The 14,824-nt window shown below is 37.3% G+C and overlaps 1 protein-coding gene across 2 annotated transcripts in view; it reads right to left on the reverse strand.

The window, feature by feature from the left end:
* Positions 1-2,618: 2,618 nt before the first annotated feature.
* The window catches only part of ttll7 (tubulin tyrosine ligase-like family, member 7), a 148,001-nt gene continuing 135,795 nt past the window's right edge, over positions 2,619-14,824 (reverse strand). The window contains exons 18-21 of one of the 2 annotated variants that reach the window (XM_056243582.1): positions 12,507-12,587; positions 11,136-11,296; positions 7,539-7,712; positions 2,619-2,922 (exon numbers count right to left, since the gene is read on the reverse strand). In XM_056243582.1, the coding sequence (XP_056099557.1) occupies positions 2,805-2,922; positions 7,539-7,712; positions 11,136-11,296; positions 12,507-12,587 (534 nt within the window). In that variant the 3' untranslated portion in view covers positions 2,619-2,804. Of the gene's footprint in view, positions 2,923-7,538; positions 7,716-11,135; positions 11,297-12,506; positions 12,588-14,824 lie in introns of both variants that reach the window. The other variant, XM_056243581.1, reaches the window with a different exon arrangement.

Below are 14,824 nucleotides of genomic sequence, written 5' to 3' on the forward strand. Positions count from 1 at the left end.
CTCTTGTGCAACAACACACAAGGCCGAGCTTGCATATGTATCTGCCTTCTTTTACCTGCGTAAAATCTGTTGTTTTCAGCCATTTGTAGGTTGACCTAAAGAGAACACATTGTGCTCTGTGACGCTTTCAGAACATTTGTTTGCATGGTCCAACATGTCAAAATCTTACCATTGCCGTGAGTTTGGGGTGGAACCACCTTTTGGACAAATCAAAACAGACAGCGGTCGTGGTCAAAGGGCCAGTAGGAATGTTTCGGAAATCTGTTTGGAACATTTTTGCAATTCTGTTTGGTGCTACTTATTCACAATTATACACAAAGTTCACGCAAACAACAATTTTTTTAACTCTTATTTTCAAATTAGTTGAACTTTATGCAACTGAACAGCAATTCAATGTGCTACCAAGGGCGCTTACATGATCTGTCCCTGATACATAATACTGCAGTAAAGTATAATAATTACATGCAAACAACAGTGCAGCAACTTTGCGACCTTCAGAAATTAAATCTCTGTCATTATGATAGCACCTTAACTGAGGACAACAATACTGTCGACCACTAACAAAACAGCTTGACAAAGGGAAAAAAAAAGTAAAGCAGTTAAATCAAAACTCACTTCAAGTGTTGACATTTTCATTTCTTTGATTCAAGAATCACACTGACGTGTCAACACGTGTTTCAATCTCAATGCTTCTCTCTGCTGTTGCTAAGTAACACCATCACGGTCTTTCTTTTTCTTTTTGTGTTAGAGAGACAAGGGAAGAAACAAGGAGTTTTACAGTGTAGTTTTTAGTTTTCAAGAATGACCTCAGGTTAGATCAAAACAGGACAAGGTTATGCTCTGAAATCTCATTCGAGACTGTGTGGAATGACATGGAGTGTCATGCTGTAGATTGTATGTGTGTGTGTGTAAGGTACCTTGTGTTAAGAAACCCTCAGGAGAAAGAAGCAAAAGTCAGAGAGGTCAAACGCGGCTCAATGAGATTCGCAAATAGAATTCTGGAGTCTGTTTAGATGTTTTAAGCCTTTTATTGCTATTAAAAAAAACATTCTCCTGAATGAAAATCCAGGCAAAAATAATATTTGGCATTGTGACATGATGGTACGTTGGGCAAAATGACCTGAACTGGCCCATTGAATATGTGTCAGGTTATCGCTGTTTTCAGAGGGAATTATATAGCTGGCTGTCAGAACACTGTCACTACAGTTTCTCTTACTAAAAAATAATAATAAAAATAAAAATATTGCCAACAGTCACAGAGCTCCCCAAAAACACACCAAAATAACACACTGCTGGTTGTGAGAAGTGTTGGCACAGCTTGGTTTGAGCTGGCACATCCAGGTCACTTTTACTATAACACTACATGAACATTTACTGTATCCTAATTAGATCCAAAGCAAAGCTCTGCAATTAGCACTTATTACAGTACTTTCATAAAAGGTTATTCTGTTCATAAAATCACTGATACATTGGTAATGCCATGGTTAAAACAAACTTTAAATTAGATGTAAACACAGACATTTTAATAAAATAAATAGCACAAATTAATTCAAGTATCTTAAAGATGCAGCCATCCGAGTTTTAGCACACTGAGCTCATAAACAATTTATCAAACATACTCTACCGGCAGCAATATTGGAGATCCCTCTTATCAACACTGCAAGGACGCACATCAGACAGCTCAGACGCTGAGGTTCATGTTTGCATCTACACAGTATGGCTCATAAAAGTTATGTAAAAGAGACTTATGTCCCTTAAGTTGATAGGTGATTTCAGCTTTAAATTCAAAACAGGCAACTATAGTCTAGAATAACAGAGCATTAACTCCAAACAGTAAGCATTTTTAAGTCCTAACCTATAATAGACCTAAATAGACCCTAGACCTAACCTCTAACCCAAACCCTGACCCCAAATCTAATACTAATCATTTGACACTCTTTCCCTTTATTAACCAGTCTTAGGGGGGCTTTCACACTGGACATATTCAGTTTGCGCTATTTTAAAATCTTTGTCCTACATTGTCTCCTGCGCCGTGCCACATTAAAAAATAAATAAATACTTAGTATGTGAGCTTGTCAATTTCATAAGATGCAACTTTGTATTGTGTTGTTCTTCCTGACTGCATTACATTTACACATTACATTTATGATCATTTTTAATGCATAAATGAATCTGATTAGCAAATCAAATGAAATGTACACAAGGTTCCCCACAGTGGAAAGCAAATTCCTGATTTTAAACACCACTGCAACACATCATGCTGTTTTGTGTCTATCGCCATAAATTAAAGTCATTTCACATATCTGTTGAGAACCTATGTGAACGGCCCTGATTTGTAATTTAAATTCTGAGCAGAACGAAACATTTACTGAATTATGTAAATTATAAATTGAATATTAAGAAAATTACATCATGTTAGGGAAAAAAACAGAGTAAAAGTACCACTATTGCCAAAGCAAAAAAAAAAAAGCAAAAAACCAAAGGTTACCATGACCTTTTCTGATTCCATGACACTAAAACATTCCCTGGAATCCATGTAATAAATTGTACAGACTTGTAAAGATGATGAACATTATCAATTTATTTACAAGCATCCCAAGGGAGATAGCAATGCAGAGTTTTTTTTTTTTTTTTACACAGCAGAAGGGAGGCAGAGAACTGTCGATCATATGCATCGGATGCATTACCAAAGCAGGCAGGCAAATCCACTTAAATACGCTCCAGGAATTTGCGGAGGTCCCAGGCATTATGCCCTTCTCACAGAGGTCTGAATGCGTTCTCCCCTATCAGGAGTCCAGCGGCCATCAGAAGTGGCCCATCCTTGTGGTAAAGACGCTGCGGGGGCGAGTCGAGGACGCCGAGCGGCCGAAGCTTGAAGACGGCCACTTGATAATGAACTGGGAAGTGACTGGCAGCAGATACCTGCACAGACGGAGAGAGGAATCAGAAATAGGGGTCGGATGCCAAACTCAAAGGCAGGATTAGAGGCACAAAGGTCACCTAAAGAGATCAGGCTCTCTCTCGGCTCTCCAGCTGATGCTTTAGATTCCCGTCCCCTCCGCTGACCCTCACGTTTACAATGTGCCGTTTTTAATAATGAGTGACACAAGTGGCTGAACGGGACTTGTTTTAACAGATAACAACTTGTTTAATGCACAGGATGTTCCACGACAGGACAGGTTAGATAATTAGAGCCTGCACAGAAAGGAGGGTAACCAGCCTGGACAGCTGACGACCCACACTTGCTAATACAGCTTAATTATAATTCTACTCGAAACAAGGCAATTTAAACAGTTAATTAATTAAATAACACAGTAATAAAAAAACAACAAGTTGTGCTAAATAACACTAAATCACTAACACCATACACTAAATCATTTTGAACAAACTCCTAACCGACAAATTTTTCTTCTTTTTTCTCTCTCTCCTTTTAGTAATGTCAAAAAAAATAAAAACTGTGGGGCAATGACAAGGATGTCTGAAATGATAAACAGGAAACGTCTTTTAGAAATATAGTTCTTATATTTCTAATAGGTATACATGTACTACGTTTTTTAAGTCTCATATGGTTTTGCAAACGTTTTCTGTTTTCTGGCTTTTTTTGTGAAATAATTTCCTGCATGTTGGTTGTGCCACAGTGACTTTGATTTGGCAAACAAGAGTTTTTCAATCATTAATATTTAAAACAATATATATAATAAAAAAAATAAAACTGCTTCACTCATTAAAATCAATCAATAAATCAATACTACTTCGTACAGGCTTTATAATAATAATAATAATACCTAAAAAGTAATTTTTTCAAGAATTTCTAATAAGATATTTTGTAACAATTCAAAAACTGAAAACTTGTTCATCATAGAAGAATTGTATTGAAATTATTGTTTGTATAAATGGATTTTTTAAATAATAAATGAAAAAAACAAAAGAATAATTGTCACGACTCAGGAGCCCAGGAAGTGGCTTTGTATGAATGAAAGAAGTAGCTTTGTATGAATGCAATGATGTAGTTACGACAGCAATACATAATGCCAGTACAAATTAGGGCTGCTCTTTATCTAACTAAAGAAGATTTGTTCTAAAGCTCCTGCTGCAGAAAGACAGGGCCAAGAGACTTGGGAAGAATCAAATTAAATTTTATAAAAGAATGCCCTTGAATCTTCTCATGATACCGCACTAAGCATGTGTTTGCAGTGCATCCCCTTCAATCGCCAATATTTAATAAGGAACATGGATGTCATCCATGTTTTATGGATCATAAAACCTCTGGACAATGATGAATATCGATGAATGTCTCCGTCACACACACCGAGCCACCTTTCACATCATGCGCACATGGTCTTTCTCTACGTTCCTTTCATTAAAGCTTTAAAAAAAATCAGCCCGATTTTTTTGGTTCTTTCCTCTGGGAACTCCACACAGGTGAGTTCTCAGGAAATGGTTGTGGGTTGGGGTTGAGCCTCATTAGCATATTTTTCAGTAAAGACTGCCGAGTTTGGTCAACAAAAGGAAATGTCAAAGGAATATGAAATTCAAATATGAACATATATGGAGGTGGGCCTTTCTGGCTCTGAAGAATTCCCTGTAAGGAAGTCTCATCCATGAGAGAGCTCCATCACTCAGGGTCCAATCAGGCTGCAGGCAGTGTTTAATTGGACCTCTGTGAGGATTCCTCCAGGTCTTTGGCTTTTGATCACTGAGCAGTTCTTGGAAAAACCTGCCAGTGCAAAGCCCCTAGAGAACCGCCAGCTGTCTAACCTTCGAACGTGTGTGTGCTTTACTAATTACACACAATCGCTCGAAGATCTGCACATATCTCACGTCTGTTTGCTTGTTTAAAGCCTACACTCTATCACCAGACTGCCACATGCTGCATAAAACTTTGAGAAAGAACTTTTAGACACTTTGAGAGAAAAAGGAGACTTCCCCATACACCAGATATCATATTAGGTTTCTCAAAAGTTAAGAAAGAAATCTCTGTAGTTCTACATCTTGAAAAATAAATCTCACAAAACTTCCAATGGCACCTATTTTCATTTATACTATAATTTTGTGGGTTGCTCTTACTTTTCGTGACTAAACACTGAACCTGAGTTGGTGGTAACACCCTACACATGCAACCCTTTTTTGAAGTAATGCTTTACTAAATCTGCACCTTAATGCAGAGTTACTTTTTTAAATGCGTAACAGGTGTACATTTTCTATTTATTTACTCACAAATGCAATCGACCGACAACAGCGAACTATTGCTCTCATTATTATGAACAAAGCTGTCTACTCTGTAAGTGGATTTTTAACGATTTAGCCTACTGTTTTAAGAGTAACAGAATAATGTACCATTACTTTTAAAAGCAAAGTTTCACATTACGCTCATGTTAGGTGAATGTTCGCATACTTCCATATTCTGACAAATTTCCAAAAAATATTTAAAATAAAAATCTAGGACTTGATTCTAGCCATAAGAAACTGATTGGAATGTAAAAAAAAAAAAAAATACCTGCATATAACAAGTGGTTAGAGAGAAGGGTCTTGGATGATGGCAACCAATAAGTCGTTTCAGAGTCAGAGCAATTTGTTACATTTTGAACAAAGATTCTGAAAACATTTTCTTGAAATAATGTGCACTGATGCAATCATGCATTATAGACCTAGAACATGAAGTACATATGGTCAATTTTGATTTTGTGCAGACTTAACTAATGGGTTAGTTGGGCAAAGTGCACATCTCTGGTATGTCATGTGACTTCTACAGCTTCTATCGGGAGACATGACAGTCACCTGATGGATCAGAACAAGGAATGAGGTGGCGGCGATAGAGTAAGAAGCAAGGATGAGACTGTTACCCAGGCATCATTTTCCTAACGAGGCAAAGCAGATGCCGGCTGATTGAAAAATAACGGATCCCCAAGGGCCGTTCCAGCAATGAGCCGTCAATGAGGCATGTCCTGAGAGAACACAAGTGTGAGAAGAGAGCGGATATTGGCTAGGATGGAGAGCTGAGAGGAAATCGAAAATGACTGGCTGGGTTTCTCTGAGGTTATGCCCCCATGGAAATACAGCAAAACAAAGCAGCAAACAGGTGGACAAAGGTTTATGGCCGAAGATCAGACAAACTGGAGGGGAGAGAGTGTGATCCAAAACCAAAAGAAAGTCCAAGGGGGTGGAATCACAAGATGAGTGTCGAGCAAACAAGGACAAATTTCTGGGTAGTCACCAGGCCAGACTCGAAGGACAGAATCTGAATCTGAATAATTCTGCATGATTCATAAACTACACTTAAGTGCTTAAACTCATGTAGCTTAATCTCAGGTAAAATTCACACGCAATGTCTGCATAAGCACATCAAGAAGGTAGGTGATTTAAATGGAGCTGATCAGCTCTAATAATAAACAATATCCTAATAGGACAAGCTAAAATGCTCTGCAAGAATCAGATTTGTGATATTTCATTGAAAAGGCCTGTTGTCCATTGCCAGTAGTGTATTAATGCATGAAGCACCGCTCACACAGAAGTCACTTTCAAACCAAGAAGCTTTCTGTTAGTCAAAGTATCGTGACCAACTTAGAAGTTAAACTCCAGATCGGATTCATACTAAAATTCCTACTGGATTTTGGAGGGGAGGGGCAACTTTATCAGTTGCTGTTTTTCCAGTGTACAGTACTTTTCCAGTAAATAAAATACCTAAACATCCTTAACACAAAACAAATTGATTTGCTTTAAAAATAGGTAGTAAGATATACTTGTTTTCAGAGAATATCTTTAATTTTTTTTTCTTGTTTTAAGCATAAAATCTTTTCTTACAGAAAGAAAAAAATATCAATGGGCTTTACATATAAATACTACTTCAGTTGCAGTTTCTGTAACAACTTTGCAGTGCTTAAAACCTCCTAACAAACCCGATTCGGCTAATCACAATTGTAGAATCAGTTTGACATGAATTGAACTTGTCAAATATAAGGTGATAAGAACCAAATTGTGCATGGGTTTCAGCAAATGTGGAGCAAATTTACGTCCTTTCTAATGAATTGAGTGAATGAAACGAGTCCTTCAGATGTGCTTCTGCTGTTGTGCTGGAGTGTTAGGTTTGAATGCATGTTTCATGCACAAAAGTGGTAAGGTAAGTGTGTCAGCACAAAAATGTGGAACACTTCCTTGTAAACATTCAGAAAATGTGTGTATAGCGCATTATTTATACAAGGCTGATTTGTGAATCAATTGTAATATTCTGTATAATGGGCAATATTTATACATAGAAAGGGGGTGTATTTTGCCCTGAAAAGACTTGCATTGACTTTACATCAAATATTTTAAATACAAGTGTTTGTACTGAAATACTGCATGCAAAGGTTTCATGAGTTCTCCCTCTTGATTAATATGCAATTGTACTATAGCCAGTGCCACGTGTTGTGCTTCTGTTTTTGTTTTATTTATATTTTATAAAATGCAGTTCTGCAGTGTTAACTGTACTAATGGTGATGTGAGTGTCAATACATTCTTTTAACAGCATCGTCATGGGCGTTTGAAGAGGGTAACTATACCTTGTGTCGTCCCAGTCTGGGCTAAGTCCGCTGAGAGAACCGCGCGAGTCGGCCACGAACTTGTAGACTACAAGCAGACAGTCTCTACACAACTGTACAACACGCTGGCAGCACCTCAGCTCATGCGCGGTCACCACCTCACTGCTCTTACTGAAGACGCTCTCCCATGATGACCTGCTGAAGGAAGATACGCACATGAATACCACAGCCAAGAAGTGGGTGGTACCTACCAACATTATATGTCCTAGTATGCATACTTTTATATCACAGTAACAATATTACATGGTATAGTTATCTTTTACTGGAAACTCAAAAACAGTTTAAATATTAAATAGCCATGGCATGTGGTAATTATTTTTTTAAATAATCCAGTCAATTACAATTTTTAGATATTTTCAATTGATTATTGTAGTTAATGAACTTCATGGACACAAACCAAAATATAAGATTATTCCCAACAACTGAATGATAAGTCTCACAAGTCTCATTAAGATTCAAAATGGTAAAAATGAACATAGTTAAATGGATATTTTCAACTTCATCCAAATTAAATAGATGAGTCACGTTTTACACGGTTAAATTAAATAATTACTGTATATGCACACCTGTGACTGCACATCAGTGCAATTTTATATAAATGCATCAAGTTACAGTGTTGCATGGCAAGTGTACACAACATAAACTCGACTTAAACCTCTTAATAACAACTTCATATTGGTCCATTGTGGAACCCATATATATATATATATATATATATATATATATATATATACACTGCCATATACAGTAGATATTTTTTTATATTATCTCATAATTTGGCAGCCTGTATATTAGGCTGCTGTCACTTTAAGAGCTGACGCACGGACACATTATACTATTTTATATAGCCAATATACCTGTCTTTATGTACGCGCACTTTGGGTGTGAGCACAAAATCTGCGTGAATGAGTAAAATTATGCCCAATACGCGCAATCCCTCGCCGAAAGTCAAGCCCTGTAACACCAACAATATTAATCCGGAGCAAATTAAACGAGTGAGTTGGTATTGTGTATCCTGCGGAATAGTTTCAGATATTTAAAGGCACACTGTGGAATTTTTGGCCACTAGGGTGCGCTCGACCTGTAATTTTCACGTCTAGTGCCCCTAGAGGCCACAAGCGCCGCAGCATTGTCGCAAAAGTCAACAAACAGTCAACCGGTCAACCTCCCGTGTCTTTATGTGTGTGCAGACGGCATTTGATTTGTATGTTGGAGAAAGTTAATCGATTCACTACTGACCAAAATAATAATATAAATATAAGATTAATAATATAAATCCTATAAAGAAAACAAATTGAATAAAAGTAGCATACGCAGAAAACAATGTCTGATCAGGTAAGTCGCATTGACAAGGGTTGCCCAATCCTGCTCCTGCCGATCGTCTGTCCTGCACAGTTCATCTCCAACCCTAATCAAACACACCTGAAGCAAACAATTAACGTCTTCAGGATCTCTTTGCAATGGGTTGGAGATGAAATCGAGTAGTCAGGAAATCGTGTAACAAAACTGATATAACTCACTACATATTTCCGTTATTTGTAGTCTTCAGTTTGTTTTTCCTTTTACACAAATACAAACATATATGAGCTGAAAGGGAAAAAAAACATTTACATTTACATTTGTATACGGCAGTATGTTGTGACTTATATCAGTTTTGTTACACGAATTCGCAGTAAATATTACATTATATATACACTTTTATGCCGATGTTTATTTTAAACTCTCCCTTTTTCTTTTTTTGGTCTCCTCTGACAAAATCTTTGCTTTCTTCGCTTTCTTCCGAGTAGCTGTTGTTTCAGCCATGACGACAACATACAGACGCCGGCAATCAAACGCGAGTTGAGCTCTCACGTTAGAATTTGAGGAAGTTGGGGTGGTGGGGGAAGTGACGTATGCCGTAAAGCGGTCGAATTTTGTAGTTCTTTTTGTGCTCGGGTTCCTACCCGAAACCCGAAGTTACATAGTGCTAGTAAAAGCGATACAGACACCTTCAGGCTTCGGCAGACGTGTCATTCAACCTATTGTAAGTCGATGTACCATCTCAATGGGTTTTGGTAATATATTATAAAGGTTGAAAAGTTCCACAGTGTGCCTTTAAGTATCGGTATGTATCGATAAATCAATATTTCTGACAACGCAACATTGTACTTAGTTTATTATTTCAGATGCCTTTTTAAATACTACAATTGAAAAATGTATAAAATGTGTATTATATTGGTGGGTGTTAATGTCAAGCCCTATATATATATATATATATATATATATATATATATATTCCAATGTACTGTATAGTGCTTTTCCAGTACAAAATACCTAAACATCCTTAACACAACAGACATGTTCTTCCATATTGTGACATATGAGTGTAACAGGTTATTGAAAAAGAAAAGCTGGCAGTCAATTGTGGAGGGGAATAGTTTAAGCGGGAAAAGTCTGCCATACGTCATCAGAGAGAAGTCTGTCTTCCCTGGAACATTATAACATTTTTATAAAAAATATATTTTTTTTTAAATGACTGATTAAATACTGATTTTGACATTTTGCTGTCGTTTGTCATCATGCAGGCGCTACAGGCCAGCTTTTATTGTAATAGACACTGCTGGAACAATCTGTTAGGAAGGTTAAAGGGTCGGATTCTCGTTCTTTTGGCTCTTGTTGAAGAAAGAAACGATAAAAAGTCTCTTTAAAGTCTTGGCAGAGGAGATGAGGTTTCATTGTAGAGATGATGAAATGTAACTTCTAGGGATCTGAATTGTACATTACAGGCAGGAAGGCTATGCAGTGCTCTCCCACTGATAGCGCTCCCCGCTACCGGCTCATGGGCCACCTTCACACGTCAAGGCCTGATTAAACAGAAGCAGCATGGGTTGCTGGCACTGCTTCTAATCCCCTAGAGCTGTGTTCGCTCTCATCAACTCCAAATGGTCTAAACCTGGCTATATAACATCCTTCACTCTGTGGCAATTACAAGAGTGATTGGGCCACACAAAGCCTCCGAGAAGCGCTCGCAATGACTAAAGGGAGAAAGGCGGTCAATAAGGAGGAGTCCCTGCTGTTTGCTCTCAGAGCTGATAAAATCGCAGCATGTAAGAGTCTATGTGTATTATAACAGCACGCGTGTATGCTTCTATGTGTGACTCTCTAAGGAAGTAAAAGTCTATATCAAAACTTACGATTGAGTCAATAAAGACAAAACAGAGACCATTTTTCTCATGGCCGTAGTTATGTTCCGTCTCAATGCCTTTTCAACATTAAACACTCTTACAAACCCACTTATCTTCCATAATGTGACATTTACAAGTGTAATAACGAATATTAATTAAGCAATATCACAGTCGCACTGAAATTCCGACCAATTACGAGTGTGACATTGCTTTTACACAACAGTTCAATAAACAAGGAGATGGATTTTAAGAAGATATCCAATTTTTTCTTTGAAATGATGTGCGCTGATGAATAATTCACAGTAAGACCAGGAATGTGTATTAATAAAGTAAATGTAAATATGCTTAATTCTAATTTCATGTTGACTTTAAAGGCAGAATATAATTCTCTTACCCAGAGCTGGAGAGGCAGTTCCAGAGCCCCTGACCGTGACTCCAGAGCAGACGGTTAAAAACACGGTTGAAAAGGTGATAAAGACGTAGACTCTCCACATCCGGTTCACTCCAAATCCTCTGCAGCACTGAGCGGATGTTGGTACGAACAATGTCCAAAACCTTCATGAAATAATCAGATAAATAATAGTGATTAAAAATACCCTGGGAGTGGAAAGTTCTGCGCATGATCTACTGGCGAACTACTGAGCAAATTAAAGAACGCAGACGGATCATTTGACCAAAACAATCTACCAAGAGCAGCGCACATTAGTCTCTTGTTTAAGACATGCTTTTTTTGGGTGGTAAATAATGGCACAAATACCAGTGAATTGACTTAGTAAATCCTGTTGCGTGATATACTCTCCTCCCATAAATGTTGCTCTTCAAAGGGAAACTCAAATGCACATGCAATAAGGTCAGCTGCAAAAATAACCCTGTCCACGCCTTTCAGTACTAATTTTTCACTGTGTGTCTTTGGTAAATCCTGACAGTAGGTTTTTTTTTAAGCCAAAAGAGGGTTAAGCTGCTAGTAAATCTGGCCCTAAAAGTTCCTTACAAAAAATACCAAACTTCACTGAAGCTATTTAAGAATGCACATTAAATACACCTAAAATTAATTATGAATTCAACTTATGATAGTAACAGTTTAAATACTGTAAATGTTTATTTTGCTACAAAAATGCAGGGACTTCTAGGCACAATGTTCAAATGAATCAATGCATCATTAATTTATATGAAATGCCCTAATGAACCAATTTTGCTCAAATGAAACGGACTTCCCAAAGATACTGGAGGGTACAGTGAACATTAAAATCCAGAAGAAGAGTAATGGAAGAAGTCTCAGTGAGTTTCCGCTCATCTTTCTCTTCGCCCTCCAGCTCCCTCACACCATTCTGCTCGTCGACATCTGTGAACTGACTTTCAACAATATGTCTGATTTAATGGCCTTGTATGAGGCATGTTAACTCCATTCTGATTGATCCCTCAAACTTCGGCTGATAATCAGCTTGTGGAACGAGACAATCCCTCATTATATCAGTCTGTCATGCCCATCCTACAACGTCCAGCCTACTGTGTCAAATCAAAACACCTGTAACCTGCTGTAACCACATGTCGTTCACTACTGTAATAGTGTTGAAATTGAGTGGCTTTGAACAGTTTCATTTTGTTGCATCATGTCTTCTGTTAAGACAGATCCAAATGGCATGTTTTAAGACACCCATTGTTTTTTTTTACCATACACTTTGGTCACCTGAGACTCTAACTTATCAAACAAAATATTGAGTGTTTATGTTTTTTGCAAACTTCATGCATTTTTTAGTCCACTCACCTTCCTTTGTTTGGTGGCATCTAACTTTACCAGCCAGTAAGACGCAACTTTTGGCTTATGGTATTTCCAGTTGTTCTGAATCTAAAGGAGCAAATGAAAATAATTCCATTATTGCAATATGCACAATTATTGTCTCTGTGTGAAAGACTGAATATTTTTAATATCTATCTATCTATCTATCTATCTATCTATCTATCTATCTATCTATCTATCTATCTATCTATCTATCTATCTATCTATCTATCTATCTATCTATCTATCTATCTATCTATCTATCTATCTATCTATCTATCTATCTGTCTGTCTGTCTGTCTGTCTGTATCCCTTTCTTTTATGTTCCAAACACAAGGACCTTGAATAGGAACAGTCCATTCGCATAAGTTTTCTCCCCAAGAATACATTTTTAACTTGTTGGAACATTGATCTGAATGTGTGAATATATTTACATCATTTACATTATCAATAAAATATACGCACTCTCCTCATTGGGTCCCGGTGGCACCAGTGCATGCACCAGTGCACGCTGCTTCTAGTGAATACATTCTCGTACTTTCCACTAAAATGAGTGGATGAATTATTTCCAAGTGTGAGATTGTCATATTTATCATTTATCTTCCTTGCTAAATCATTAATAACTAATTTAGACTGTGAATTACACCAATAATTTTAAAAAGTATTAATTACAAACATATATATTTAACACTGTCGAAATTCAAGAGTCATTTCCAAGTCATTCAAAAGTCAAGTGTCAGTGAAAAAATATGCTTAACCTTCAAACTGTTGATCGTCAATATCAGGGGGTCAGACTAAATATTATATGAGCTGTTTTATGTTCTAGTCATTTTATATGAGGTTTGAGATTTGTGCAGTCCTTCTTATAATTTTTTTTCTAAATACAGTTTAAAACCTTAGAAGGGGTTACCTGAATTTTGACCAAATTTTGGTTTGTCATTTACAGTATTTTACTATATTTTCAAGATAACTATTTGTTTGTTTACATTAGTTTTACAATAACTAACAGAGAAACACGGTTGAATGGTTGAGCTTAATGAATGTAGTTAACACTGTCTTTTGTTTAAAAAATTATGAAAATAGAATGAAATAATATATTTTTCTTCCCACTAGCCTGTAAAAAGGGTCCAAATGATGTAACTGCCAAGGTATCACAATTGTAATAAATTTGTATATATATATATATGAAGCCGTTTTATTGGTCGATGCCTGACCAATAGTTATCATTTAGTGGCTACAGCATTGCCGACAACACCTGAAATAAACTGTACAAATGTATCTGTGGCCTAATAAAATGTTTGGAACCTGTACTGGTGCGATAATGTTGTCCTCAGTTTCTTGTGTAAATAAATTAGAAAAAGGTAGACTTGAGCCAAAAGATCATGCAAGAGCATGAAATAAACCATTTTGTCTGTTCTTTAACCATGTATTATGTAAACATCTTACAATACCGAATTATTTCTATAATTAAATGTGCTGGTATATATATACTGTATATACACACTCACCTAAATGATTATTAGGAACACCTGTTCAATTTCTCATTAATGCAATTATCTAATCAACCAATCACATGGCAGTTGCTTCAATGCATTTAGGGGTGTGGTCCTGGTCAAGACAAACTCCAAACTGAATGTCAGAATGGGAAAGAAAGGTGATTTAAGCAATTTTGAGCAAGACATGGTTGTTGGTGCCAGACGGGCCGGTCTGAGTATTTCACAATCTGCTCAATTACTGGGATTTTCACGCACAACCATTTCTAGGGTTTACAAAGAATGGTGTGAAAAGGGAAAAACATCCAGTATGCGGCAGTCCTGTGGGCGAAAATGCCTTGTTGATGCTAGAGGTCAGAGGAGAATGGGCCGACTGATTCAAGCTGATAGAAGAGCAACTTTGACTGAAATAATCACTCGTTACAACCGAGGTATGCAGCAAAGCATTTTTTCTGAAGCCACAACACGCACAACCTTGAGGCGGATGGGCTATAACAGCAGAAGACCCCACCGCGTACCACTCATCTCCACTACAAATAGGAAAAAGAGGCTACAATTTGCAAGAGCTCACCAAAATTGGACAGTTGAAGACTGGAAAAATGTTGCCTGGTCTAATGCGTCTCGATTTCTGTTGAGACATTCAGATGGTAGAGTCAGAATTTGGCGTAAACAGAATGAGAACATGGATCCATCATGCCTTGTTACCACTGTGCAGGCTGGTGGTGGTGGTGTAATGGTGTGGGGGATGTTTTCTTGGCACACTTTAGGCCCCTTAGTGCCAATTGGGCATCGTTTAAATGCCACGGCCTACCT

Source organism: Rhinichthys klamathensis, unplaced genomic scaffold (assembly GCF_029890125.1).
Source record: "Rhinichthys klamathensis goyatoka isolate OS25496 unplaced genomic scaffold, OSU_Roscu_1.1 h1tg000814l_1, whole genome shotgun sequence".
NCBI lineage: Eukaryota > Metazoa > Chordata > Actinopteri > Cypriniformes > Leuciscidae > Rhinichthys > Rhinichthys klamathensis.